Below are 25,969 nucleotides of genomic sequence, written 5' to 3'. Positions count from 1 at the left end.
TCCTCCACAAAAACAAAAGTCACATTTATCTCTGTAATTGCCCGCTGCACTTAAGTGGATAATGCGGTTATTACTGCATTTTCTACATTTTTCACACTGCTTCCTCATGTACACACACACACATGCACACACAATCTCACAACTCCCTTCCTGCTGTTTTTTCAGAAACTGTTGAGCTGATAAGTTCAATGCAGAGGCACGTTTGCTCTCTGGAAAGGTAATCTAGAAGCCAGTTGAGCCATGACAAATAGGGACAGCTGGCCTAATTGAATCATTTGAGCTAAGACAGCTAAACTTGGTTATCCCCCCACTGCAACCCACACTGATATTAGTGCGGGAATCATTAGCCATGAAATCATGTCTGCTTTCTCTGACTGCATCCTTTATGACATGACAGCCAAGCCCGGTCTGTCTCCCACACTCTCACACCAAAAACAGCCCTCTGTCACAAACAGGCTGAGCGGGAACTCAGGCTGGCTGATTGCTCCTCACAGAGATGGACCTTTTAGGGTGTTCAAGCTGCATTAAACGGATGTGTTTTTTTGCGGCAACACGGTTGAATCCCTTTTGCCGAAACATCTTTAATAGCGTCATGTAGAAACAACAAAGTAATGTGTTTTCGTCACATTACTTTGTTGTTTATTGACATTTATTTTTCACTTTTGTTTATGGTAGAAGAGGATGGGAAATTGGGATTTTGCTGCTCATTGGTGTAATGCATCGAATTGACGAACAGTCCCAGTTGGGCAACAGACATTTTCTATTGTCTAGCCAAGACGTGATAGTCAATGGTCTGTTTTGACAAAAGCCAAGCTCTGTTTTAGGGGCTCGCCTGTCACACTTCAGAGGATGTAATGAGACACAATTACACTCATTCCTGAAGACCATTTGCCAGTAATGCAATCAGGTGCACATGATAGGGTCCTCCATAGCGTGTGTGTGTGTGTGTGGGGGGGGGCTCTCCTCGGAGGGGAGCAGGAGGGGGGGCCACATGTTCAGAGACCCCTCCTGTCTCCCAGCCTGTTTTCCCTGGTTCCTCGCCGCAGGATGCTCCGCTGTGCCAGACTGTGGCACGGCCAGCCAGAGAGCACATGACAGACCCACACAGCAGACACGGAGACGGACTAACTGTGCCAGGGAGATACACTGTTATTCCTGGTGTCCTGGTATTATCTGTTTGTTTGTTTCTTTGAGCGAAAGACAATGATGTTCCATTGTGCGTTTTACTTTATTTGCTTCCCGATGTGTCACGGACACCTAAAACGACCAAAGTACAAGAGAACAGTTGTTAAAATTCTGTTGTTTTGTTGTCTATGGGGACAGCCTCTTTCACTACATAGAGAGTTCTGCTCTTAATGGAGGAGAGGAGTGTGTGGGATGGGATGGGGGCGGGGTGGGGGGTAGCAAGGGAAGGGAAGTCTGGGGGGGTAAAGGACACAGAGTCTGGGTGCTGGGAGGATGGATAGTCCTGGCCCCTGGTGTAATAATCTACATCCATCCCCTGGTGGGGATGGCTGGTTTAATGGAGCTCAGTCTGGGGATACTGTGCAACGTTCGGGCCCATTTCCTTTTCGCTCACATTGTGCCGGGGCGCTGTGACCCCAATGAGACGCCTGCTTTCCCCGCGTGGCAGTGAGCGATGCTCCCCTACCAGTCCCCAGGCAGGGGTGCGAGGAGACCCCTTCTTAGCAAACGGGTCAGGCTGGAAAAACACTCCACTGACATGAGACACATACAGTCGCACACACTCACACACACACACTCACATCTCACAGACTCTTAGCCAGTCATGCCCCCTTACGCCCTCAGGGCTCCAGCCCACTTTCAAGGAAAATTTGACACGAGCAATTATTTGGGGGTCGGGAATGACAGGTCTATTCCAGGTTCCAACAGGAGCGTGGAGGAGAGGCGTGATGACAGTCGTCTGGAACGATGGAATTACTACCCAGGCTAAGCGCGCTGGCCTGACTAGGTCTCTCTCTCTCTACATCTCTATCTCCCTCCCTCTCTCTCTCTCCCCCTCAGGGCTTTGTAGAGGAGCGCATAGCCTTCACATGGATGTTTACACATCTTTAATGGCCCTCCGTCTATCCTCACGTCTTTGCTTCAGAAACGGGGAATGTGAGTGTAAGGCGGAAGAATAGACAGGTTCTGGCCAAGCGTGGCGCCGAGGGGAGTCGCTGTAGCCTCGGATCACGAAGGAGAGGATGGAGTCTGGAGGATGGACGCCGAGACAACGGGACAGTTCATGCCGCGAAGATGAGAGACGGCCATTTTCAGCTCGAGTTGAATTCACCCCGTTATCTGAGTTACGCAAGATTGTAAGCATTGTTGGTTTCATAGACTTTTGAAAAGAAGATTCACTGTTGTTAGAACAGGGACCATTCGAGTGCTAATTCTTTTTCTTGATTCGGTTTTATCATCTGAATGTAAAAACTGCTCAGAAATCAAAGAAGATTTTGTGTGATTAGATTATTGTTGTGAGTCTAAATTAACTTGAGTCTACATTAACCAAAATATCTCAATCAAAACATCATTTGGGGCACTTGCAGCAGCACTTTCAAACAATAAGAAATCTTTCACTTCTGAAAGGAAGAAAAGAACTGGAAGAAGAAAAAAAAAAGGGCCAGAAGGAAAGGCTGGTGAGAGGCAGACACGTTAGACAACACTGGTAATGAAGCATTGGCAGAAAGTGATAATTATTTTAATTAATGATAATGGTTTTAATGATTCAACATTTTGGCTAATTGATTATGATTGATTGCACATTACCAAACAAGGAAAGTGAATCAGGGAGGTAATCAGGGAGATGACAGCACAGGTCAACACTACAGCGTGACGGAACATACACTACACATGCTAATCAGGACCCAGGGAGATGGAGAGGGAGAAAAAGGAGGAAGGGGAGGAAGAGAAGAAGGAGAGACAGAAAGATGGAAAGCCAAGAGATGGTGGAGGAAGGATTTGAGATAACAACCGGGAGACAAAAAAGAGAGATGGAAAAGGATGGAAACTGATTGACAGAGAAAGATATGGAGAATAGGAAAGAAAGGAAGAAAGAACAAGATGGAGGTATGAGGAGAACGAGGGAGGGAAAGAGTAAAATATTGGTTTAGTGTATAGCAAGTTTGGGACAGGAGGATAGGAAAATGGAGCGGAGAGGAAGAGATAGGCAGACAACGTCCTGGGAAACAGAGAGAGACTACAGTTTGTAACTACCGATGTTCTTCACTGAATGTTGAATTTAGTGAAGTGCAAATCATGCCCCTCAAAATTACAGAACTGTGCACCAGGGTGGAGACTGAATGAGGATCACAACAGAAACACAGTTTTAACAATCATCCCAGAGAGGTATCCGTGACAACACGTCTCTACCCTGCCTCTCCATGTTTGTTTGTGTCAAGGAGGGAGGCGAGCACCAAGCCAGCCCCCCTGGTGCCACCTCACCCCCTGACCCAGACCGTAATGGCTTACATGTTTGGGGGATGGGGAAGGGGGGAGGGGGGTGGTTGTATGGGTGAGTGAATCGGTCCTACCCTCCTTTTCATCTCCCATCTCTCTCTTCCTCTCTCTCTCTCTCTCTCTCTCTCTCTCTCTCTCTCTCTCTCTCTCTCTCTCTCTCTCTCTCTCTCGTTGGTTCTCTCTACAAAAGAGGACACTTGTCAGGAGGATTTTACCTCCAAGAACCCCCCCTTCCTCCCTCCACTTCCCCCATCCTCTCTCACTCCCCCACCCACCCACCCCCTCACATCAGAAGCCATTCTCCAACCCACCACCCATAGAAGCCCCTCACATGCAAATCCGGCCCTTTTATTTCACTTTGAGAGATTGTGAGTGGAATAGTGGAGTGTGCCCCTGCCCTCTGGCACCTAACTCCCCCGCCACCCTCACCCACCTCCCCTCCCTCCCCCAGCTCTTACCCTCTGGATGGGGCCACTCCTCTGAGTCGATTGACTGGGTTAGGATTTAATTAATGAAATGTATGATAATGTGATTTCTTTAATAGAATGACATAGTCTAATGGTGTTGTGTGATTATGATTAATATAGTACGTTAACACAGAGAGGACCTCGGCCAAGGGCTAAACGAGGCCCTCTCCTCACTGTGTTCCAACCCTGGATGTGTTTTTGGGCAGTCCTGGATCCACCCGCAGGTCTGGTGACTCAGTCCCTCTATGCTGCGGACTAAAGAATACAGGCACAAAGGTATATTCTCCTCTTTTGTTTCTCTAAAACATCAGAAGATATCAAACTAGTTGTGAACTCCTACAGTCCTACAGTACATGTTCTGCTGTATATCATCATGCTAGAGCTCTCAAGCCTACTTCTGCTCTCTGCGAAACAACTTTGCGTGTCCTAAAGCCCTGATGAACTGATGAATTAAGCCCTGTGATGCATTTCTTCAACAAATGAGATGGGATGTATGTCTCAAACGTCATATCCTGTGATCTGGATGTAATGAATGTTTAACTCTCTGAACACCCTCGTCCCGTGTCTGCCCCCAGTGGGTGATTGCCAGCAGGTCAAAGGTGCCTTAGTCCTCTTTGAAGCACTCAAGCATGATTTCACATTCTCTTTTCGTGAGGGTAATGATGCGAATCTTTCAATAGCTACTGTAAGTGACAATAACATTCACAGGCTATTTGATGACCCTTGCATAGAGACTTTGATGAGATGAGACCTAAAAATGTGCTTTTAATGTTGCGGGGGGGGACTTTTTTTTATTATTATAAAAAAAGAAAAGAAAATTGGTGGGCAAATCAGGATTGATGTTCATTTGGATGGATTGCATTTCAGCAACTTCCCCGACCAACACTGTCCATCATGTCCAACTGTTTGAAGGTCGGCAGAAGGACGCAGAAAGCTGTCGTCTGAAGAAGCAGGAGGTTTCCGAGAGGAGAGTTCCTCGAGAACAGTTTGTCACTATGATACCTGGTAAATGTGATAATTAATACTTTAATTTAACTAAACCCACTCTCCGAGCTCTGTAATTAGAACTGATGTACCTACTTAGCACACCAAGCATCACAGGTGGGACCAAATTAATCTGCAAATAGAGCTAAATTGCCTCCGCTTAGCGTTTTTCGTCAACGTCACTCAGTTTGGGGGGAAATATCTGTAATTAATTCTGATATAACAAAGTCATAAATTTGAGGTTAAATACTGCCTTGCCAACAGATGCAGTGACAGAGAGAGACCTCATCTGACGATCCCAGATGGGACCCAAAACTGCAGTCTCTTGGCAGAGACTTACAAAACTGTGGTTTACTATTTTAAGAGACGGATATCTTACATTTAACATGTCTTGTATCTATCTTTTCACAGGCTTCATTCAAATCAGTTTGTCCTTTTTTACAGGGCACACATAATGTATTGCAATGGATTAATGTGTGAGGTAAAAAGTGAACTAGATCTAACAGTACATTACTCATCTATAGACTTTAATCTATATGTCGTAAGACTTTTAGGCAAACCATTGTTTCAGCAGTTTACTGACAGGTCATGTGAGACTGATAAATGAAACATTTAAGTATGGAACTCTCACAGTCGTCATGCCGATGTGCGTTTGATGTTTTTCAGCATGGGGTGTTCTTGCATATCATGAAATAATTTTGTTTTGTTTGGCGTACACAACACTGTTACGGTTTACCCCCCAAATTTAGATTATTCGTAATCACCATCAAATCAAGAAATAATCGCACATTTATGAATATTTAACATGGTCATGGCAAATAAGGGGAGTAATTAGGAGTTTCCGGAAAAATTTGCAATTGTTATTTTATGTTAATGAGAAATCTTCCGATTTTCTTATGAATAATTTATGAATTAACAAGAAGTTTAACTGGGGAAAAAATTAAGTCTTGAATGGTATGTCCAGACACACATTCACAAACACATACAATGAAATGTTGCAGGTTTCAGTGGCAACAAACCAACTCATTCGTACACACTGAACTTCCAGTCCTTGAACATGCCTCTCTTGTCATTTCCAACTAAATTACACCAAATAAAAGAGAAGCGTAAACATCTTGCAAAGGCCTGGGCCTGCAAGTGGCTGTGAGTTGTGGTTGTTGAGTCGGGTTCAGTCCTTGAGCAGAGAGAATGTGCGGAGCGATGCAGGAGGGAGGCTGTGAGAGGTGGCAGCTTTGGGGCAAGGCGAGGTCAGACAGGAGACCCAGTGGGGTGTGGGGGGGGTGGGGCACGGGAGGAGAGCTTCAGTCACACAGGGATGATGGGAGGGGAGGGGAGGAGAGGGGAGGGGGGGAGAAAGGGGACGGTTGTAGATTGGGGAGGGAAGACCGGCAGGCGGTTTGGTGAGGGGTGATTGTGAGGGTGGAGTGGATGGGAGGTGGAGAGGGGAGGGGGGGGGGGGGTCAGTGAGTCAGAAAACAAGAGCAAAACAAATCTGTGATCTGGAACTTCCCAAGCAGCCACTCAGGGGGGATTAATGAGGAGTAGGAGGCTGTGAAATTACGTGGCCTTTGAGTGGGGAGAATGGCCCTAGCAGAGCATGGCCCTGAAATGAGGTGAGACAAACTTCACCTGATCCACAATTAACGGCGTCACGCAGCCCGGGGGGTGGAGGGGCTGAGCTGGATGTGTGGGGGGGAGGGGGGGTCACAGCAGGCAATAGGGTGGGGAAAAAATCACAATTCACAGTGTGGCAAATCATCACCCTCCAAACAGGGGCAACCATCAGAAACTGAGACTCGATCAAGGGAGGAGAACGAGAATTTACACATCCGTTTTATTACAGTGATGGAAAGACAGGAAAGGGAACGGGGAGGGGCAGAGATGAAGACAACTGAAAAGTGAGAGCGAGGAAGAAAAAAGACAAAAAAGTAAAGATGGAATAAGACAAGTTGGACAGCAAAGACAGACACAGAAATGTGTGAAGGAAAAGAGGAGAGACAGAGATGGTGGGGGGGGGGGGGGGGCAGGGGGGGGGGGTGGGGGGGGGCGGGTGGGGGGTGGGGGGGGGCGGGTGGGGGGTAAGAGAGGCAGACATCATGGGAGGGGGGAGGGGTGGTGAGCGTCTATTCCGCGGACATGGGAGGACTGAGGAGCCACAACAGGAGCACACATGATTAAATGGTGTTAGGGACCAGGAACACTTGTTTGCCAGGACGATCTTTGTGTGCCTTTGTTGTCTGGCGGCCGCCTTTATCTTTGTGTAATTCTCCGTCTGATGAAATGTGTTTGAAGAGATGAATTGGGATCGGAGGAGCCGTCCTGACGTGATTATGAGGGATTCATCTGCAGCCATCTGCCACCGTTATGAAATGGGTGGGGGGTGGGTAGCAGAGACAGAGACAGAGACAGAGAGAGAGAGAGAGAGAGAGAGAGAGAGAGAGAGAGAGAGAGAGAGAGAGAGAGAGAGAGAGCAGAGTACAGACCTTCTGTTCAGCAGCTCTGCCATCACACAGGCCCCTGGCTCACGCTTCAACATTCGAGCCTCCTTCAGTGTGGAGTCTGGAGGTTAGCGTGGTGATCACTTGGAACATGACCAGTTGGAGCACGTACCAACTGGAATTCATTTAGAAACCTGTGAAAAAGTAAGTAAAGACAGAGGCTATAGTATTTTCTATTGAATTGTATCTGTCTGTATCTACATTTCTCTCTCTCTCTGAATGTATATATACCTACATGGATATATCTATACTGTACAGTTCATACACACACACACATATACATGTTTATATGGGAACTATGTGAAACTTTCATGATCTCAACAGATTAGTACTGTAAATACAACATTTTCACACTGGAATCCAAGGTGTGATGAGTGCGTCTCTGGGCATTTAAAAGATATGATATCAAAAGCCAGATTGTCCATAAGTCTCTGTCAAGAGTCACAACGCCCATGTTTGAAAACTCTACTCCAGGTACCACTGCTACCCTCTATGGTGGATGGGAAATCTAAACGCCACTTTCACACACCAGTTGGAGGAGAGACCACACCAGATGGGTCCTATGCTCAGCTCACCACCACGTCCACTAGCTGTTCTGCGGAAGGCGGAGGGCTCAGCCAACAGCCAGGAGTTGTGTAACAGGCCTCCATGTCACATGTTAAAATAACTAGCTTTCTTTCTCTTCGTCTTCGTGTTTAAAAATGGAAGACTAAAAAAGGCAACAATCCGGGCGCAGGAAATACGCTTGAAGTACATGAAAAGATTTGGGCTTGCAAACATAAATCAAATGGATATGACTGTGAGGTGATTTTGGTTCGCAGAAGGTAGCGCAGTGAAGACGTCCACTTGGGATCTTTGAAGCAGGTATCTTCCTCAGGTTTCCTGTATTCTAACAAACTGCCGGTCGCACCTCACACCCCCCAACCCCCCACCTCAATACCCCTAACCCCCCCCCCCCCCCCCCCCCCATTACGACTCTGCCATCACTTCACATTACAGGTCAACGTTATGGAGCTTAATTATGTGCCGGCTGCTTGGGGCTCCTAATAACCTGTCATTGAGGGGAATTTGAATGTCACACCATATTGTTGAGCCCTAATGGTGGCCGGCAGATCCACTGATGAGCCATTTTGGGACAATTACAGAAAATATTCAAATCACAGGTGGGGCATAGAGTGACCCACCCCACACATGCAAAGACATCTACACGCGTGTGTGGCCCCACATCAACCCACATGCAGAAAGAGAGACACTGACACACATTGGCCTGCACATGCCTTATTTACAGTACCACGAAATGCTGTCACACGCGCAAACTCTCTTAACCTTTCCTAAATGCGCACACACACACACAAAGACACATCCATAAAATTTGCACACACACACTTGACATCTCTTGACCTCATAATCCACTGTTCTTGACACTGATAAAACGAATACCTCCCTCCTGGCAGCGGAAATAGTTTAACTGTAGACCTGATCGCTTTTATTATCCTCCTAATCCAGATATCAGCCATTTCATCAGGGCAGCAAGATATGCATATCATGAATTATTTTGACACTGGGACCTTTTAATTTTCGCCGGCAATATTTCATCCCACCAATCAGTGCCTGGAGTCGTTGTCGCCGGGCGGACGTGGTGGTGTCAGAGGACGAGGCTCCCCCTGCGGCAACAAATCATCCAGGGGCTATAATGAGCTACAGACACAATTATGAGCAGTCTGTGTGCATGCATCTCATCAGGGTTTCAGTCACAGGAGGGGGGGATTGCTTCAAATACACACACACACACACACTTACACAGGTAGTAGAAGCACAATTACAAGCCCACACACAGCAGGCAAGTCATAAACACACACACCCACAGATATTATTCTGTACATAGTACGAAGATCCACACATTTAGCGACCACTTAGCATGGCAATGACATGAACCTAAGCCATCTCTTCCTTCTGTGTCTCTGCCACCCATGGAGACTGAAAGCTCCGTGGGCAGATTGGATCCCTTCAGATTCAGCCTGCGACCTTCCCTCATCCTGCATCTTGACCCCCGTCTGAAGAGAGACATTACATCTCGTTACACAACAACACGCGGCTCGCTCTCCGCTCCAGATAAAGAAAAATGTCTCAATTAAATTTCCACCGGGGCCCCCTCTGCCAAAGAGTTATCGCACCCCAGTAACGCTGATCGCTCCACTCTCACATCCTCAGAAGTTATTTGACATAAATTGCGGCAGTCACATCATTTCCTGCCAGACTCTGAGTGGGATTTACGGCTGATCCCATTGACTAGGAGCTGAACCACCAATAAAATCCTCAAAGAGCCCAATGCAGCCTGGGATATTCTCATATCAGCTCTCCATCAGGCCCTCGTCCCTGCTTCCCGATTAAGCATGCAAATATGCAGGTGGGCTGGTGATATGGACTACGCAGTCACACCAATAAGCAACTGGGATGATATCATCCAGGAACAAGGAGTGTGTGTGTGCATGTCTTATTTTAGACTATGTGAGAGGAGAGCTTATCTGAAGTTTTGTTTTTTGTGGAATCGACTTTGCTTAAAATAAGAATGGAGAACGGCAGACATTATTGGGGAACTTGACATAATCTAGATCTGTAGAAAGGTTTCTCCAGATTAAGTATTAACTCAGCCTTGAGTCAGTTGGTGCATGTGTTAGTGATGCCGCTTCACGTACCTTAATTTGAGGGACTTTGAGGGATCATTTGTTGGTTTAACTTAGCACCTGTTTAGTCAAGGTCATAGGTCATCCTGCAGACGTTCTGTATATGTATTCCACAAGCTATCCGACAGTAAGGAGACAGTAAAGACTGGTATATAAGGAGTTACGATGAGAAACTAGATCCCCCAATGCATGTACCCTAGAAGGAAAGAATTCTGTGGAAACTATATTTGTACAACTCCATTGTATATAAGTGACTCTGTAAACCTATCCATGTTAATCATTCGACCACCTAGCATTAGGCCTTTATGGACTAATGATCCAGGCCTGTCCTGATAAAACCTCTGTAATCAATTCTTTAAATAGGCATCTCGGTTCTTCCTCGACTACCGACATTTACTTCCTGTCAGAAATCATCATAACAGACTACAATAAGGCACACTCGCACCGTCAGAATTTTATCGAATGAGGTTATAAAAACTGGTCACTGATTATAAAGCTAACACATCGTCTAACACAGCAACAGCGTTGCAAAGCTTTTTACTAAGCTAACTGGCTCCCTCTAGTGTCGAGTTCTTGAAGGACTTAGATCCAATCTCACAAGTCTGAAGTTTCGCACGACCAAAACAATTACACACATCGTTCACTCTGATCTGCATAAAACCCCACAGATTCATTCAGTCTGATTGTACTCTCTCTCACACACGCACACGCACACACACACACTGCATCCAGGTGGCTCCTGAAAGCAGAGCTGCAGACTCCATCCACGCCTGTGGGGGCCCCTGCGCCCTGCTAGACCTCCTCAGAGGTGCCGAGTGATGTGGACCAACATGCCCCCCCTGGGGTGCAACAGCTGGGTCTAACTGCCTCAGCCTGGTTGTCTGGATGTCTGGTTGACTGGCTGTCTGGCTGACTGGCTGTCTGCCTGCTACACCACCAGGGCTGAGGGAGGTGGTGTTGAGCTGGATATTGATGCCCTCTGGCACATCCACTTGCAAGGAAAACAGATTTCTTCATCTGTCTCTCTCTCTCGCCCCTCTCCATTCCAAGTGTGGCTGCTGCCCTCAGCGTTTTGAGCTCTGTAACAGGGTGAGGCAGGTTCACAGCTGTTCTGTACCAGGGCAGCCATGACAGCTGCCTAGGTCTTAGGTGGTGGATGTGGCAACTTAGGCAAGAAACAATAACAAGTCAGCTTTCCTATTCCTCATTCAATAACAATGACCCACACAAATATATTTAATTTGAAGTTCTTTAATTGCCATTACAGTAAATTGGAATGAACCGTTTCTTGACCTGTATTGTATAATACATTAGAGCAGATACACACTCTACACGAGAAGCTTCCATTCTGAGGATGCTACATGGGTCTCTGCCAATCATCCTGATGTAGTGACTACCAAAACTAATTTAGTAAAATTAAAAGCTCTAACTTGCACACAAGAAAGAGGATTTACAGGTTCCTGAAAAAAAAAAACATGTTCAAGTGTTTATGATATACAGTATAATGTATATCAAATACCAAAATATGTTTCACATGGCAGAAATAAAGACATTGATTCGGTGCACATTAGACAAAAACAAAGGAAGACGAAGGGTTAGATATTAATACTGATGATCTCAATTTCATCCTGTGACTTGTTTAGGATCGTTCTAAAGTGAGGGCTCGAGGGCCAGGTAAGGAGCCTTGTTCAATGTGGCAGCCATGCTATTTTTCCTGCCCCCAAAATTGGTTAAGATTTTACCTCCAGTGATTGTGACATCACAGGACCATGACAACAACGAACTGTCAAGTTAGCATTTTACTCAATGCAAATAATAATAAGCTATGGTTCAGTATGAGTCAAGAGGACTATAAGCATGATGTGAAAATGTTACTTAAGATAACCTTCCGCCATCCTTAACCCTTGTGTTATCTTCGGGTCATTCTGACCCATCAGTCATTGTGACCCACCGTCGTATTGCGACAGATTTACCGCATACAAAGACAAAGTGAAGCATTTTCTTTTAACCGTTGGGCTGTCTCAGACCCCCCACATTGCAAAGGTTAAAAGAAAATTATTTTAATTTGTTTTTGTATTGGGTAAAATTGGGTAAACACAACGATGGTTCGTTATGAACCTTTGGGTCATGTGACCCGAAGGCAGCACGAGGGTTAAACAGACTTTGTAATCGGCTGGTTTATGGATCAGGAACCTGCACTGTCTGGGTATCATTAGAAAACAAAGTAAAATGGCGTGACCACTTCCAATGTATCTGAACAAAAAAGTATTCTCTTCAAATAAGAACTAGGATCCCGGGGCATGAGGCACCCTATACAAACATGTACATATCCACAGCCCTGAACACACCATGACTAACTCTGTTGACAGCTGCAGGGATATGTTGGCATACACGTGTATCTAAATGGATTGAAGGACACTACGGGCTGATGGGGAGGACTCAAATAAAAGAGACAACAGTGTGTAGTGCGTCAAACTACCATGCAGCGACAAAGGATTTAAAGAAAATGAATCACTACATATACTATAAAATAATCATAGAGTTTCCCAAGTCCAGAAGAAAATACATGAATCAATCATTTCCCTTTTCTTGATGTATTAACAGTCAGTGATGGCCTGGCCTGTGTCTATGCTGGTGTCTGAATTACCGTTATTTGACAGACCTGTACCCGGTCTCAGAGAGACCAGAGCTGGAGAACAGACCTGTGTCCCGTCTCAGAGAGACCACAGCTGGAGAGACCCTCTGCTGTCTGGAGAGCCGAGCACCCACCTCGATGAAGCACGAACAGAAGGCTCCGAATCAGAGAACTTTAAATTAAGTTCAAGTAAATTACTAAATAAATAACAATTCAAAAAAGGCACACACACACACACACCAAAACGACAAGGACGTAAACAAGATGAGGAGAGCAAGGCAGCCAGCTATATCGGCACACAGGAGAGGTTCAGTGTGCATTCAAAAGCGAGGGACAGGAAATTAGGGATGATCAAATAATTGGCAAGAAGAGAAAAGATTATCAAAAGAAGGATGAAAGGTAGAAGTCAAAGACCGAAACAGCACCCACACTCATGCACAAAAAAAAAAAGAAAAAAGGCCAGACTCAGGCATTCCAGCACCATGCACCCCCACACCGTCATTTGGTTTAGACGAGAACAAATGGACCCACTGGGCGGACCAAAAAAAAAACAAGCTACTTATTGTTAACATGAATCTGTAGTCCTCTTGTCTATGGCTTGTGAGGTGCATAATGTGCAGCGATAGTGTATAAGTAGTGCAGCCTGTGAGAGGGTTTCTAGCTTGTTTCATCTTACGGATATATAATATATACAAGTTATGGTTATTGCAGGTTGCGCTTGGCAGTCCAGCACTCGCAGAGCACACAGCACCAGGCCCTGTGTGGCTGGCAGCAGAGGATAGTCTACTGTAGAGCAGGGACCGGTTGACCAGGGGTTTGGGACTCGGGTGGTGTTGGTGGTTTGGCCGGGCTATGGCGTCTGACAGGAACGGGACGGGTGAAGCCGAGAGCGCTGGCACAGGAAGTGGTCACCAGTAGAAAGAGCGTGTCAGGAAGTTGGCGGCGGTGCTGAGCCAGCCCGCGCCGTCGGTGATGGAGCCTACACGCGTCACGGCCTTGTCCGGTTCCTGGGACGGGCTCTCCTCCTCGGGAAGGTAGTCTGGGATGTATGTGTTCTCCTCCACGACCACCTCAGAGCCCTCCTGGAACGGCAAGATCAGCTGGATGGACAGGAGAAAGATAGAGAGATAGAGAGAGAGGGGTATGAATAAAGTACAAACAGCGGGAGGATTTGAGAACAACTAGAGAATGGACCCTTTTAGAATTTTCTAGCACCCACTGAAACACGATTAAGACTACCCTGCCCTCTGCTGGTCTTACAGTGTGTATGCTCAGAGCTTATTAAAGAACTCAATCATTCATTTGGGGTGGAACTGCTACAGAATAGCAATATAGAATCTAAAAGGTTCAGGTTTTACTAGATTTTAGTCTGTTTTGATTGAGGATGGGGGTCTGTAGCTAGTGGCCCACAGATGTAAAGGGCATGCTGGGATTTTTTATGTGAGAGGGGAAGCACAGGAGTGTAACTGCCCCCCTTGCCTGGGGGCAGAGATATGACCAGCTAATCACGTCACTAGAGATAACTCAACACACACCACAGGGTCAGGGCTGCAACATCCCTGGTCTGCACACACACACACCAAACAGACAGGCATCTTCTCAAATGCTGAAAATGCCCCCAGAGTAGGGATGCTCATAATTAATCGTTAACTGACAATATACTAATGTTTACCGGTTACTACTATCGGTTAAACAGTGTTGTCATATAGCGACAATGTCGCTACTTTTCACCTTCCCTAATGACACAAAGTCATTAGCGACTAGCGACAAATCTAGCGACTTCCTGCTTTGAAAATCTCTGTTTTTGTTGTTGAGCAGCAGCAAAATAACTGTACACTTTCGTGTTATTAGCTATAGGTAGGCCTACCGCCAGCGCTCTCGGATTCAATGCGTTTTCGTTAATCTGTTTTTTCTGTTGTCGTTTACGCCGCTATTTAAAAATCAACTTCTTATGGGGGGGGGGGGGGGGGGGACAGACATTTGTTGTATCGGCATTTTGTTAAATGGGTCACAAACACTCATCCATTCTACATATTTAATCTTGTCGGTTAACGATTAATGGTCGTTAACATGCGCCGGTTATCAGCCAATCTTTCTTTCCCCAAATGAGCATCACTACCCCAGAGTTAAGCTGCACAACAGCACAGATGTACGTAGCACAATCTCTACTCCTGTTACTCTTTTTGTCTTCCCTCCACTCCACTGACCTCTCCTCCATCCTCCCCCTTCACCACCTGCTGAGCCTTCATCACCTTGGTGGAGTTGATGGCTGTGCCCAGGGCCTGGGGGGGGGAAGGCAGATGTTTAGCATGCTGTTTATGAACATAGTAACTGTCCTGAGCAACTGTTGACGGTTTGTTCCAAGGGCAGGGAGAACATCTCAGATCTGTTGGCAATGAGGATGAAGCATTGACGTGTAGGGCTGTAACATGAAGGCTGTAAGATGGAGGCTGTGAGGGATGTAACATGGAGGCTGTGAGGGATGTAAGATGGAGGCTGTGAGGGATGTAAGATGGAGGCGGTGAGGGATGTAACTGACTTCGGCCTTGAGGTCGGAGCGGATCCTGACCACACATCTCTTCACTGCCATTTGGAAGGTGAAGCTGATGACCCCTCTGATCTTCAGCAGGGCCTCCTCACACAGACTCCTCCGAGTCTGAGGGAGGGAGGGAGGGATAAAGACATTAAATTATTGTGACAGCAGAACCAAATATTTAATCTTGATCTATAATCACATCCCAGTCTTTATCACTGCAAACTGGGTCCTTCTCAAACATAAGATAGAAGCTTTTATGAAGCCAGAGATTTCACAGCTACAGAGCTATCTAGAGTCTTCTCCTGTGTCTGACTGCTGTAATATTGGTGTGGTGTGTCTGCAGCAATGTCATAAAAGCCGTTTGTGTGCTGTAATGTGATCTGTCCAGGTGCTGCACCCCCCACGGTGCAGGTTCAGGTCTCATCTCAACATCACGCTGTTCGACGGCTGACATTTACAACACCGCCCCCCCCCCTGCCCCCCGTCCTCCCTACACCTGACAGCCTGCGTTACAACGTCTGGTCACCGTGGAGGCGGTGAGCGGATCCGTCTGTGGTGTGTCCGTTCGTTGTGCTTACAGAGTCGTCCAGGCCGTCGATGTGCAGAACCACGGTCTTGGCCCGCTTGTTGGTGGCGCCCAGGAAGAAATGGGCCTTGCGTCTGCAGGACGTGGCCGCAGCCTCGGCCTGCTCCGCCTCCTCGTTCCCCGCAGCCTGGAGGATCTCATATATCTCAGAGGCCAGCAGCTTGGTCTCCCCAGGAGACGTGCTCCTGGAGGGGGGGAGGAGGAGGGTGAAGAGAGGGGAGGGGGGGAGGAGGAGGGGAGAGGTGAAGAGAGGAGGAGTGGACAGGAGAGGTGTTGATGACAAAGACATGCATTAGACACAAGGCTGACGACTACTGAGAACTGTCATGTTTCAACGGGTGGATCGGGCTGCTATCCCTAAACAAAATATAAAAAGAATAAATAAATACATAACAAGAGAAGGGTGACTGAATAGAAAGACACTGTCGTCCTGCCTGTCGTCCACGGCTGTGTGAGAACTGACTACATGATATTTCTAAAGGTCGTCGTCTGTCGACCAGTGGTAGGAGAACTGTCCAACTGCATAGGAGGGCTCGCCTCGACAGCCCCCCTGTTGAAGGGGGGCCGCACAGAGCCAGGGTGACAGCCATGCTGCCAACTAACCTTTTCACTGCAAAAATAGACACCCTCTTTAACGACAGCCATACATTCACCAAGGTCCTGGAACCCCCTTCAGTCTCTGAACGAGGTCTAAAAGGCGGCACTATCTACGGACACATTCTCAGCATTCCATTGTCTCTCAACCGGCTGATGATTTGAGGTTCCAGGATTCCACAGGAGAAATTGTCCAGGTCACACAGTGGTGTTAGAGGACAGCAGTTAGCCGTCCCCCAGCCAGCCACATGCGGTCAGCAGGAGCCTCATACTACAGGGATCCTGGGCTGCCCCGGCCCCTGGGCTATAATGCTGCACATGTCAACGAGCCGTCAGTCAGAAGACTGTAACAGTGCAGGACATGTGCTGTCTGGCATGGTTGAGCTGAGTGACTCTCATATCTATGGGCACAATCCGGAACAGCCTTCCTGCCCTGGGCCTATGGAATGGAATACTATGGTTATGCTGTCGACATTATGCGTGTGTGTGTGAGTGAATGAGTGAATGGACAAAGCTTCTACTTATAAAACAGTTACTGATGCCTACTCATCGACGTCAATCAAATCTTTAGAAAGGTAAATACTTAGACCAGAACAAAGGCTGGGGAGGCAGTATAATTGCTATGCAGAGACTGATCCAGGCCTTTCCTTTCAGCCTCATGTTTAGAACCATGAATGACCTCTGTCCAAAGTCACCGGCACAGGACTGGGGGCCGGAACAGCTACCTCGCCTGTAGGCCCCTTCTTGACCAGACCACACTAACCAAAGTGACTGGCTAACTCCTAACTCGTAGCCGTGCCGGAAGAAAGGGGTGGGGGGAGTGGCATAGATTCCTGACAACTGTTAGCACCTTTATATCTTGGTGCCAGTGATAAATAGCAGTCACTTTGCTGGCGTGCCACACGCCATCTAGTAGCACTAGCTGATACTGTAGAACACCTATATCAGACCAGTAAACACACATTAACCATGGCCTGGGTGCCCACAATGTGTTGGGATTAATGGGTAAGCAAAGCATTCATGGCCATTCTAAGAGTACAAGTGAAACGTGACATAAATAACTATCAAAAAGACTGCTGAGCTCTGTTGAGACTTCTTCTGGCATGTCCATTAAAAACAAACTGCCAACCCAAGCATAATACAATAACACTTAGGTAGATATATTCAAATATGCAAAATAAGAATTAAAACTCGGTAAACAATTAATTTGCTGTTTGCGCATGTTTCAGATGCTAATAGAACCTGCCATTTCATTAAAATCTTCAACAAGCAGAAGCAGCAATTTCATTGTTCGGCTTCTGCTTTTAATTCAACATGAATCACGTTAAGCCAGACATGGCAACCTCAGACAACTTACTGTCGAGAAAATTTGCAGACAGATATACATTGGCTCCTCAAAACAAAAGAAATCCTAGGATCAGGTTTTCTGTGAAAAGTGCACAGCGTGTGTGTGTGCCTGTGTGGATGTGTGTGTGCGTGGGCGTGTGTGCACGCGCATGTGTGTGCCTGTGTGGATGTGTGTGTGCGTGGGCGTGTGTGTGTGTGCACGCGCATGTGTGTGTGTGTGCCTGTGTGGATGTGTGTGTGCGTGGGCGTGTGTGTGTGTGCACGCGCGTGTGTGTGTGTGCCTGTGTGGATGTGTGTGTGCGTGGGCGTGTGTGCACGCGCGTGTGTGTCAATTACAATGCACTCCAGCGGCGGTGACCGGAACTTACTTCTGCATGACATTCTGCAGACTCAGTATCATACCCAGCTCCCCCTTCATCTTCTCCCTGTTCGCTCGACATTCGGCCAGGTAGCGCACCGCCTGGACAGACAAGGGCAGCCATTACAGCAAACAGCCAGTCGCTCAGGCACAGCAAGAGCCAGCATGGTGTGTGCAAGTGCTCTTTACGTTACATAACCAGTACAAATACACAAGGCCCAGTGTGTGCTCTTCACAGGTCGCCACTAAAGAACTATTATATAAGACACTCAGATGTTTTCATTCTTGGTTAAGTTCTATAGGGGAGCCCTGCTCTTCTAAGAGCCCTGATAAGTGACTGCATACAAGGCTAGGGAAGCTGTAAGCAGCTGTAATAAAGGCCAGTGTCACCACTCAGACCAGACAGCAGATGTCCCCGGTCCTTCACTGCTGACACTGGCCACAACGTTGCTGGGTAAATACGGCTGTGTTTCTGCCTGGGCCTGGGACACAGTGGGAGGGTCTGCCCTTCGCACAGTCACTGTAACCTGTTCTGACATCACTGAACAGCAGGAGGGGCACATGACAGGAACATAAACCCAGCGACTCTCGAGAGGTCAACTACATTAGCTGAGTCCTATGAGACTATAGGCTAGACATTCTATGTATTGTAGGAAATAATGACAGTGCAGATTACTGTGACAATCCTCCTTGACAGACACTTTCAAAAGGGTTTGATAACAATTACTGCTGTATAACAATGAAACATCTGTACAACAAACCCTCTCCTGTCAATACAAATGTAAAGGGAGTATGTGCTTACCAACAGTGCAGAGTAGACAACCTGGGGGTTTGGGTGGTCCAGAAAGAGGATAAGACCGGGTAGACAGCCATTGTCCTGTACTATGGCTCTTCTGTTGAGGGGGTCAGCTGCAAGATCTCGCAGCTGGTTAACCACAGTCAGCGCATCCAGCTCCCCACTCATGGTGTCTCCACTCCTGGTGCCATGCACATCCAACAGCCCTCGTTACCCTACTGAGGACAGAAAGATACAAGGCATATCCGTTAATTATAAATTATTACAATAGATTGGTGTAATGTAGTCAATCTTTATCCAACTGACTGTTTGTTTATATATATATATATAAATAATTCATGAATAGTGACATGACAAAGCTCAAGGCTGATATAATTCCATAGTCCATAGTCAACTATCTCAATCAAGTGGACACAGACAGCTAAAAACAAAGTATAATGTTGGCTGGCTGTGTTCTGATCCATTTCCAGAGCACAAAAGACTACATTTTTCTAGAAAGTGCATAACGCCCGTCTTAATGCTAGCTAGAAAGGGCAGCTATAGTGGTTAGTAGGTCACTTTAAATGATAAAAGATTAGCAATGCTTTGTCACTGACAGCAGATCATGATCAGCCACAACGAGTTTGTTCGCTACTGCTAGCTGACTGAGAACACATGAGAGTCCGCTGGCGTGGAAAGCCATCTGCACCGACAAAATGATGAAGGTTGGGGGCATTGTTGTCAATGCTCGAAAGCTAAAGCTAGCTCGACAGCAAGCTATAGCCAACCTCCGAAAACACGCTCAAGTCTACGAATTCTAGCAGCAACCCGGCTAGTTAGCAATAGCATACCTTTTCAGCAAGTAGTCTTCTTTCTACTCGATCATAAAATTTATTTGAACCCTGCTCACACTAAAATAATGAAGGCTATGTTATAAGAGCCGTAATTAGGTTTCAGTGACACTATGACAAACCCTAGATACAATGTATGGAAGACTTCATCAAACGTTGGCAGATTAATCGTCCCCTGCTAGCTAACAAGCTACCTAGCTAACTGGTCAGTGTTTGGGTCGGTGTTTAGCACCTCTTCCGATGGTGATATATGATTGGACGTTGCATGTTGATTGACAAAAGGTATATCCATTTAGAATGAATGATACTGTGGGGAAGGACTGTACATTAACTCGAGTCATAGTTGAAATGAACAACAATAAACTCAATATAATTTCATTGATACAATCGCCACCTAAAATAGTAGTCTACTTCAATGTCAAAAACTCTGGTTTGCCCTCCACCTCGTTGAATAAATAAAACGTAATTTGATTGGTTATTGGATTGAATAACTCAATTTCCTATTGGTTAAGAAATGTTCCACATCGGTGGAGGTTCTTTCGGTTCTTTCACTAAAAAGAGAAGAGTCGTTTACGTTTTTCCCTGAACACTTTTGATTCATCAATCCATAGGATCCCATCAAATAACTCAGTATATTCGGTTCACTGTAAAGATTTGAAGTGTTTAGCTGTTTCAACGCAGTTCTCAACCAGCAGCACCGGGTGAATTGGAAAACAGAAAATATATCCTAGGTTGTCGACTAAAATTTTATTCGGTAAGTGTTTTTCTTATAACCGGTGTGGATTCAGCTGTTTTTCTTAGTAAAAGAACAGCGAGGTGACTTGACTCTAAACGTTACTTTAACTTTCCTTAGTTTACCAAAGTTAGCTAGCTAACTAGCTTGCTAGCTCAGTACTACTAGCACTAGCTAGTTGTCAACGGGATACTGTATGCCTGGGAATTCCTTCCCCACCAACGTTGTTATGTTAGCTACAGTACAGGACTTGTTGCGCTAGCGGATGTCGTTGACGTTGGCTTAGCTAGTTTGTTAGCTAGCTACCACCAGTCATGCTTACCCAATCAAATTTACACTTTCCCAATATTCACCTGCTTGACTTGAATGTATTAGCTCTATAAACATGGACGAAAGATTGGAGCTTACTATACACTTTGATAATGTATATTTGTAGTATGCTGGGAGTATGTAGGCTGGGTAGCTCACGCTACAAATTGTCTGTGACAGTATGGGTCATCAGAAAACGTTTTACTCCGAATTTTCCCCCATGAACCCATCACCAACTTGCTTTTGATTTGTTTCTTCAGACCTCTGCTACTTAAGAAACAATGCTGTTATCTGGAGTTTTGTTCCACTACCTCGGTAGTACAGTTCGTTAACATGACTAAAGAGTATGCAACCATAGAAATGGACCTGGTATGTGCTCTATTCATTTATATATCATATATCTAGTTGAATCATTGACAATTAGAGCTATGTTGTTGGAGTATGTATAGTTATAAAATGTAATGTCACCAAATTAATCTTTTGTTTCTACAGGCCTTTGGTTCTGCCAAGCCGTATGGATCCACAAGAAGTATTGTCAGAAGAATAGCCTCCAGTCTTCCTTTTAAACCCTGCCCCAGGGTCCATTTTCAGGTAGGGCAATGTTTTAAAAAGAGACAAGTGTTAGATTGTTAATTACTGTATATCCGGACTCTTAACTAAGTGTGGTGTATGGTCATGATTCCCATGGTCATTAGAAAACCTGGAAAAGTCAGGGATACAAAATGTAAAACATTGTGGGCTGGTCCTGGAAAAGTAATGGTCATGAGGCAAACAGTGCAAAATAGTTAAACATGGGCCCAACCACATGCGCACAGAGCAACACCTGTTTGAACGCCAGTATGGTTTTGAAACACACTTTTAGAAAGCACAAACAGAACATGTATAGAAATGTGCATTTGTGGTTGCAGATGAGCATCCTAGACTGTCAATGTCCTTTAGCAGACCTGATATTCTGTCTGCTCTTTTGTGATGTTAATGGAAAGGCAACTTCATCAACATGGTTTACCTGTTTGAGCTGTGGCCTAAACAAATCTTAGAATATCACATGACTAGTGATGTGTGCTTGAGTTCTTATGTATATATGATGCTCTTATGTATATATGAACTAGTTGTTATACCAATGAAGCCAATTGTTGTGTGTAGTTATTAATAAGTAAACACCATAATTCTGGATGGTTTAAAGTTCATGAAGGTAGTTTGGTAACTACCTAACTGTATTGTAACTTTGCCCTGCTGTCAGAATTCTGCCTCTCATATACTGTCTCTGTCACCTATGTTTTCTCTTTTTCTCTTCTCTTGTCTCCAGCTGCGCATTCTAGCTTAGAGGAATGCAGTAGGTCTGCTTTAGGTCAGTTTACCTGAAACCTGCAATAATAACCTTGTGCTGACAGGCGGGCAGTGTAATCAGTCTCGCACCTTTTCTTTTGGAAAATGCAGTCTTCATGTTTATCTCTCATTCTTTTCTTTCCTTTGTTTCCTGTCCTAACTATATAATAAAAACAGGGAAGTCAGGTGGCTGAGCGGTTAGGGAATTGGGCTAGTAATCCGAAGGTTGCTGGTTCGATTCCCGGCTGTGCAAAATGACGTTGTGTCCTTGGGCAAGGCACTTCACCCTACTTGTCTCAGGGAGAATGTCCCTGTACTTACTGTAAGTCGCTCTGGATAAGAGCGTCTGCTAAATGACTAAATGTAAATGTAAGTTTAGACTCAAAATGAAAGTTAATTCAAAACGAAAGCTCAAATGTCAATGTCATATCAAACGATGACCTGTGTGTTATATTATGTGCTATCTGATGTGTTGTTTCCATCTAATTATTAACTCTGCCCTGCCTCCCCCCAGTTGCACCCTTACACTGAGGAAGCTGGCTTGTTAGCCGGCTCCCAGAGTCAGAGGGGGCTGGTGGCCTCTCTGGCCGATGTGGGCTGGATCGACGGGGAGGACGAACAGGATGGTGGCCTCAACGGAATGCCCAGGTGAGTAGGGGGAAGAGGAGCCTCGGGTTTAGACCGTGACATGTTTTGTCACCTGATAACAACCCCATAAATGGGCAAACTAGTTAGTTCCCAATTAGGGATGCTCATTTTGAGAGGAAAAATGGACCGATAACTGACACTCGTTAACGACCATTAACCGTTAACCGACAAGATTCCTTTTTTTGGACGAGTGTCGGTCGAATTTTTGGGGATCAGAATAGCATTTTTCTGGCTCAAATGACAAATGTTTTCAGGCAAAAATCTGAATATAAATTTCACTATTCTTTTCGTTTCAAATTTTTCATCTCAAATTGATTGAGAAAGCGGTTGTTTACTAGCAGCTTGTGGCATTCATTGTCATTTTCCTCAGTAACATTAGGCTTGTTTGTTGTCTTGTCCTGTTCTGACAGGTCAGGGGCTCCTTCAGGACTTGTGTTCCGCTCCCAGCAGTCTCAGCCCATCAGACGTCCTCTGACTAGGCAGAGGTCATTACCCAGCCTGGGCCTGGGTGACCTGGACCCCCAGGGCCAGACAACCGTCAACAATGAGGCCATCCAGAAGATCAGTGCTCTGGAGACTGAGCTGGCTAAACTTAGGACCCAGATAGCACAGATCGTTCTGGCCCAGGAACAGAACACACGGCCAGCCGGTACGAGACAGAACAGTCACACAAACACACAGAGGGAGTAGGAAAACCTCTAAACGCATCATCTCAAGAGGATGACTCTTACTTTTCCACTGTAATGACCTGTACCCGCCTGGAGGTGGCAGCATTTTTAGATTAATCTCATAGATGTTTCTCTTTCTCCCCTCTTGCTCAGCTCCTTCCGCAGGTGTACCTCCGCCTCCCCCTCCCTGTGGTCCTCCTCCTCCTCCCCCCCCGCCCCCTCCCCCTCCCCCCGTTGGTCTCCAGAGGAGCTTCTCAGCTATTGACCTCATCAAAGAGCGCCGGGGGAAGAGGCCTGATGGTCTGCTCACGGTTGTGGATGAGGGGCCTAGGCAGGCAGAGGTCCCAAGCATGCTGGATGTTCTGAAAGACATTGGAAAAGTCAAACTGCGTTCAGTGAAGAGGTGAGGACCGCCGCCACCATAGACGTGCATGTGATGGTCAGCCTTAGGAAGGCTTGACAGTTGTGGTATTTTCATGGTTGATGAGACTCCATAACCAGATTGTCGTCTATGTCTGTTGTTGCAGTCGGTCTGAGGAGGGCAAGGCCAAGGTCTGTGACCCCACAGACGCCGCCTCGCTCATCGCCGAGGCCCTGAAACGCAAGTTTGCCCACCGCTATCGCCACGACAGCCAGGAGGAAGACCAGGAATTCAACCTCCCGGTCCCAGAGGTCAAACCTTGCCCAGAGGCTCCGCTGGTGAGACAGCCACTGGCGCTCCCTGACTGCCTATTCTCTCAATGTCCCATCGCTGAAAGACAGATGGTGCATGGAGGGTTTGTGTGGTATAGTAACACAGTTCTATCCTTGTCTTGTCTGTGTAGTTTGGCCAGCACATGCTGAAGTCCACAGGGAAGAGACGGGTGCTTTAAGGAGCTGTTGAAGACGAGCAAGGAGAGGTCTGGGAGGTCCAGACGAGCGGGGACACTCGAGGGCTTCATCTCAGCCTTTGTCAGCTGTATCTGTAGGAATACATTCATCTCTGCCACAGCCGTCGTCAGCCTGCCCACCTGTCCTGTTCACCCTCAGTGCTGCATCTCAAGACAGCCTCATCGTTTTTGCACTTTTGATAACATACAGTATCACTGCCCAGTTGGACCAAAATGTTTTTATTTGTACTCAGTTGCTTGGTGTGAAATTTCCTGAAATTGGAAAAATTACTGTTCCGATAGGCCCTCTGTTCAAAATCTTTGATGAACATTTTCTGTGTGAGGTGCATAAGCCATACTGTATACATTATGAGGATGTTGTGGGCCCACACTATTCACTTTAGTTCACTACAGAATCCTAATAGCCTTCCTGGTCTATCTGTTAATATGCTGTATATGTGGGATTAGTGCACATTATCTTCTTTGTTGTCCCTTTTGTTAGGAAGGTGTGCTTTTCCTCGGAGCAAGTGTCGGCTCTAAGCTTTGATCTAACACAGAGGAAAGGAATCCTTTTCTGACTTTTGGTCCCTAGTGGAGTAATGTGTATTTTTGTCTTTGTAGTGTAATTTATAATTTGGGATACTTATTTATGTTTTGGTTTTAGCAAATCATTTATTTTTTAACTGAACGCAGAAAATGTGATTGCTCTAACCCATTGCTGAGTGCATTAAGAAAATAGATGGCAAAATGTATTTATATTGGAATTTAGCCTGTTTCTATTTTAGCTGTGAGATTTGTATTGAGAGAACATAAGACCAGTTTCCAAGCTGAAACCTGCCAGTCTCAATACCTCAGACCTGATCGCCGCCTGATTCCAGGAAACGACCTTGACCTTAATCTGTAGCAGGTATACACTGCTTCTTGTCTAACCTTGCCAGTGGTAGAAGTTGTGTTGTCGTTCAACAGTAGAAGCTTTCACCTGTTGTTTGGGGCCTTAACTCTGTCCCACAGTTCATAGACAAAAACATTCCATGAGGGATGTCACTTAAGTGATGACCTACGTGTATTTCTATCATTCTGTTGTAATGAGATGGTACCTTGGTGCAAAGGGAAAGCTGTTTCAAACAACTCTAACCATAGTTCCAATATCATAGTTATGCCAGTAATACTTGATGTTTTGAAAACAAAACTGATATCCTTGACTAAAAGCAAATAGCAAATGTTGAGAACAACCTCAGTGTTTTGTATCAGTATGACACTAATCATAAGGATTCCAGCTTGACAGAAGAGGTCAGTGTTTTATATATCATGGTTAGTTTCCATTGTTCTGTCAATGGTGATTCAAGTGTGCCTTCAAACTACACTGGGACACTACATTGTTTCTTATGTTAAAAGTTCTGTACCTGAACTGGAATCAAATTCATTAATAAAAGAAAAACAAAAGATAACTGTGCACTGTTCTTACTCACGCCAAGATTAGGGGGAGATGTAATACTAGATTGACACAGGGCATAGAAACTAGCAACTGATTACATTTGTGGGGTTATTACTAATCACAGATGAGATTCTTTTTGCTTAGATTCAGATATAATATCGGGTTGTGACTTACCAAGGTCAAAGAACATGTCAGGCCTATAAT

At 45.9% G+C, this 25,969-nt stretch overlaps 2 protein-coding genes across 4 annotated transcripts; one reads left to right on the top strand and one right to left on the bottom strand.

The window, feature by feature from the left end:
- Nucleotides 1–11,330: 11,330 nt before the first annotated feature.
- Nucleotides 11,331–20,179, bottom strand: armc1 (armadillo repeat containing 1). Of its 3 annotated transcripts, XM_062479654.1 has the most exons (9): nucleotides 19,778–19,996; nucleotides 18,954–19,165; nucleotides 18,162–18,253; nucleotides 15,845–16,037; nucleotides 15,270–15,386; nucleotides 14,938–15,012; nucleotides 12,798–13,830; nucleotides 12,254–12,757; nucleotides 11,331–11,998 (listed from the first exon to the last, which is right to left on the bottom strand). In XM_062479654.1, exons 2-7 carry the CDS (start codon nucleotides 19,113–19,115, stop codon nucleotides 13,639–13,641), a joined length of 831 nt encoding a protein of 276 aa, XP_062335638.1. In that variant the 5' UTR covers nucleotides 19,116–19,165; nucleotides 19,778–19,996; the 3' UTR covers nucleotides 11,331–11,998; nucleotides 12,254–12,757; nucleotides 12,798–13,638. The 3 variants fall into 3 exon arrangements, with proteins under 3 accessions (XP_062335638.1, XP_062335637.1, XP_062335636.1); XM_062479653.1 differs by lacking the exon at nucleotides 19,778–19,996 and adding an exon at nucleotides 20,010–20,179 and having other exon boundaries at nucleotides 12,254–13,830; XM_062479652.1 differs by having other exon boundaries at nucleotides 12,254–13,830.
- Nucleotides 20,180–20,336: 157 nt separating this feature from the next.
- On the top strand, nucleotides 20,337–25,768 carry mtfr1 (mitochondrial fission regulator 1). The gene is made up of 8 exons (XM_062479920.1): nucleotides 20,337–20,531; nucleotides 21,080–21,188; nucleotides 21,312–21,410; nucleotides 22,660–22,793; nucleotides 23,204–23,442; nucleotides 23,615–23,864; nucleotides 23,989–24,160; nucleotides 24,286–25,768. The coding sequence occupies exons 2-8, from the start codon at nucleotides 21,153–21,155 to the stop codon at nucleotides 24,331–24,333; spliced, it is 978 nt and encodes a 325-aa protein (XP_062335904.1). The 5' UTR covers nucleotides 20,337–20,531; nucleotides 21,080–21,152; the 3' UTR covers nucleotides 24,334–25,768.
- Nucleotides 25,769–25,969: the final 201 nt, after the last annotated feature.

This window comes from Osmerus eperlanus, chromosome 15 (genome assembly GCF_963692335.1).
Source record: "Osmerus eperlanus chromosome 15, fOsmEpe2.1, whole genome shotgun sequence".
NCBI classification, from domain to species: domain Eukaryota; kingdom Metazoa; phylum Chordata; class Actinopteri; order Osmeriformes; family Osmeridae; genus Osmerus; species Osmerus eperlanus.
The sequence above is the reverse complement of the archived record's forward strand: the minus strand, read 5'-3'. Positions and strand labels throughout refer to the sequence as shown.

Excerpts from the sequence above, each read along its gene's own strand:
- armc1 (XM_062479653.1), bottom strand. The coding sequence starts at position 19,115 with ATGAGTGGGGAGCTGGATGCGCTGACTGTGGTTAACCAGCTGCGAGAT. Across the intron at positions 18,254-18,953 it reads TTGTCTACTCTGCACTGTTG|GCGGTGCGCTACCTGGCCGA; the intron begins GTAAGCACATAC and ends TTGTCTGTCCAG. Across the intron at positions 13,831-14,937 it reads AGGGGGAGGATGGAGGAGAG|CTGATCTTGCCGTTCCAGGA; the intron begins GTCAGTGGAGTG and ends CTGTCCATCCAG.
- mtfr1 (XM_062479920.1), top strand. The coding sequence starts at position 21,153 with ATGACTAAAGAGTATGCAACCATAGAAATGGACCTG. Across the intron at positions 23,443-23,614 it reads ACAGAACACACGGCCAGCCG|CTCCTTCCGCAGGTGTACCT; the intron begins GTACGAGACAGA and ends CCTCTTGCTCAG. Across the intron at positions 23,865-23,988 it reads AAACTGCGTTCAGTGAAGAG|TCGGTCTGAGGAGGGCAAGG; the intron begins GTGAGGACCGCC and ends CTGTTGTTGCAG.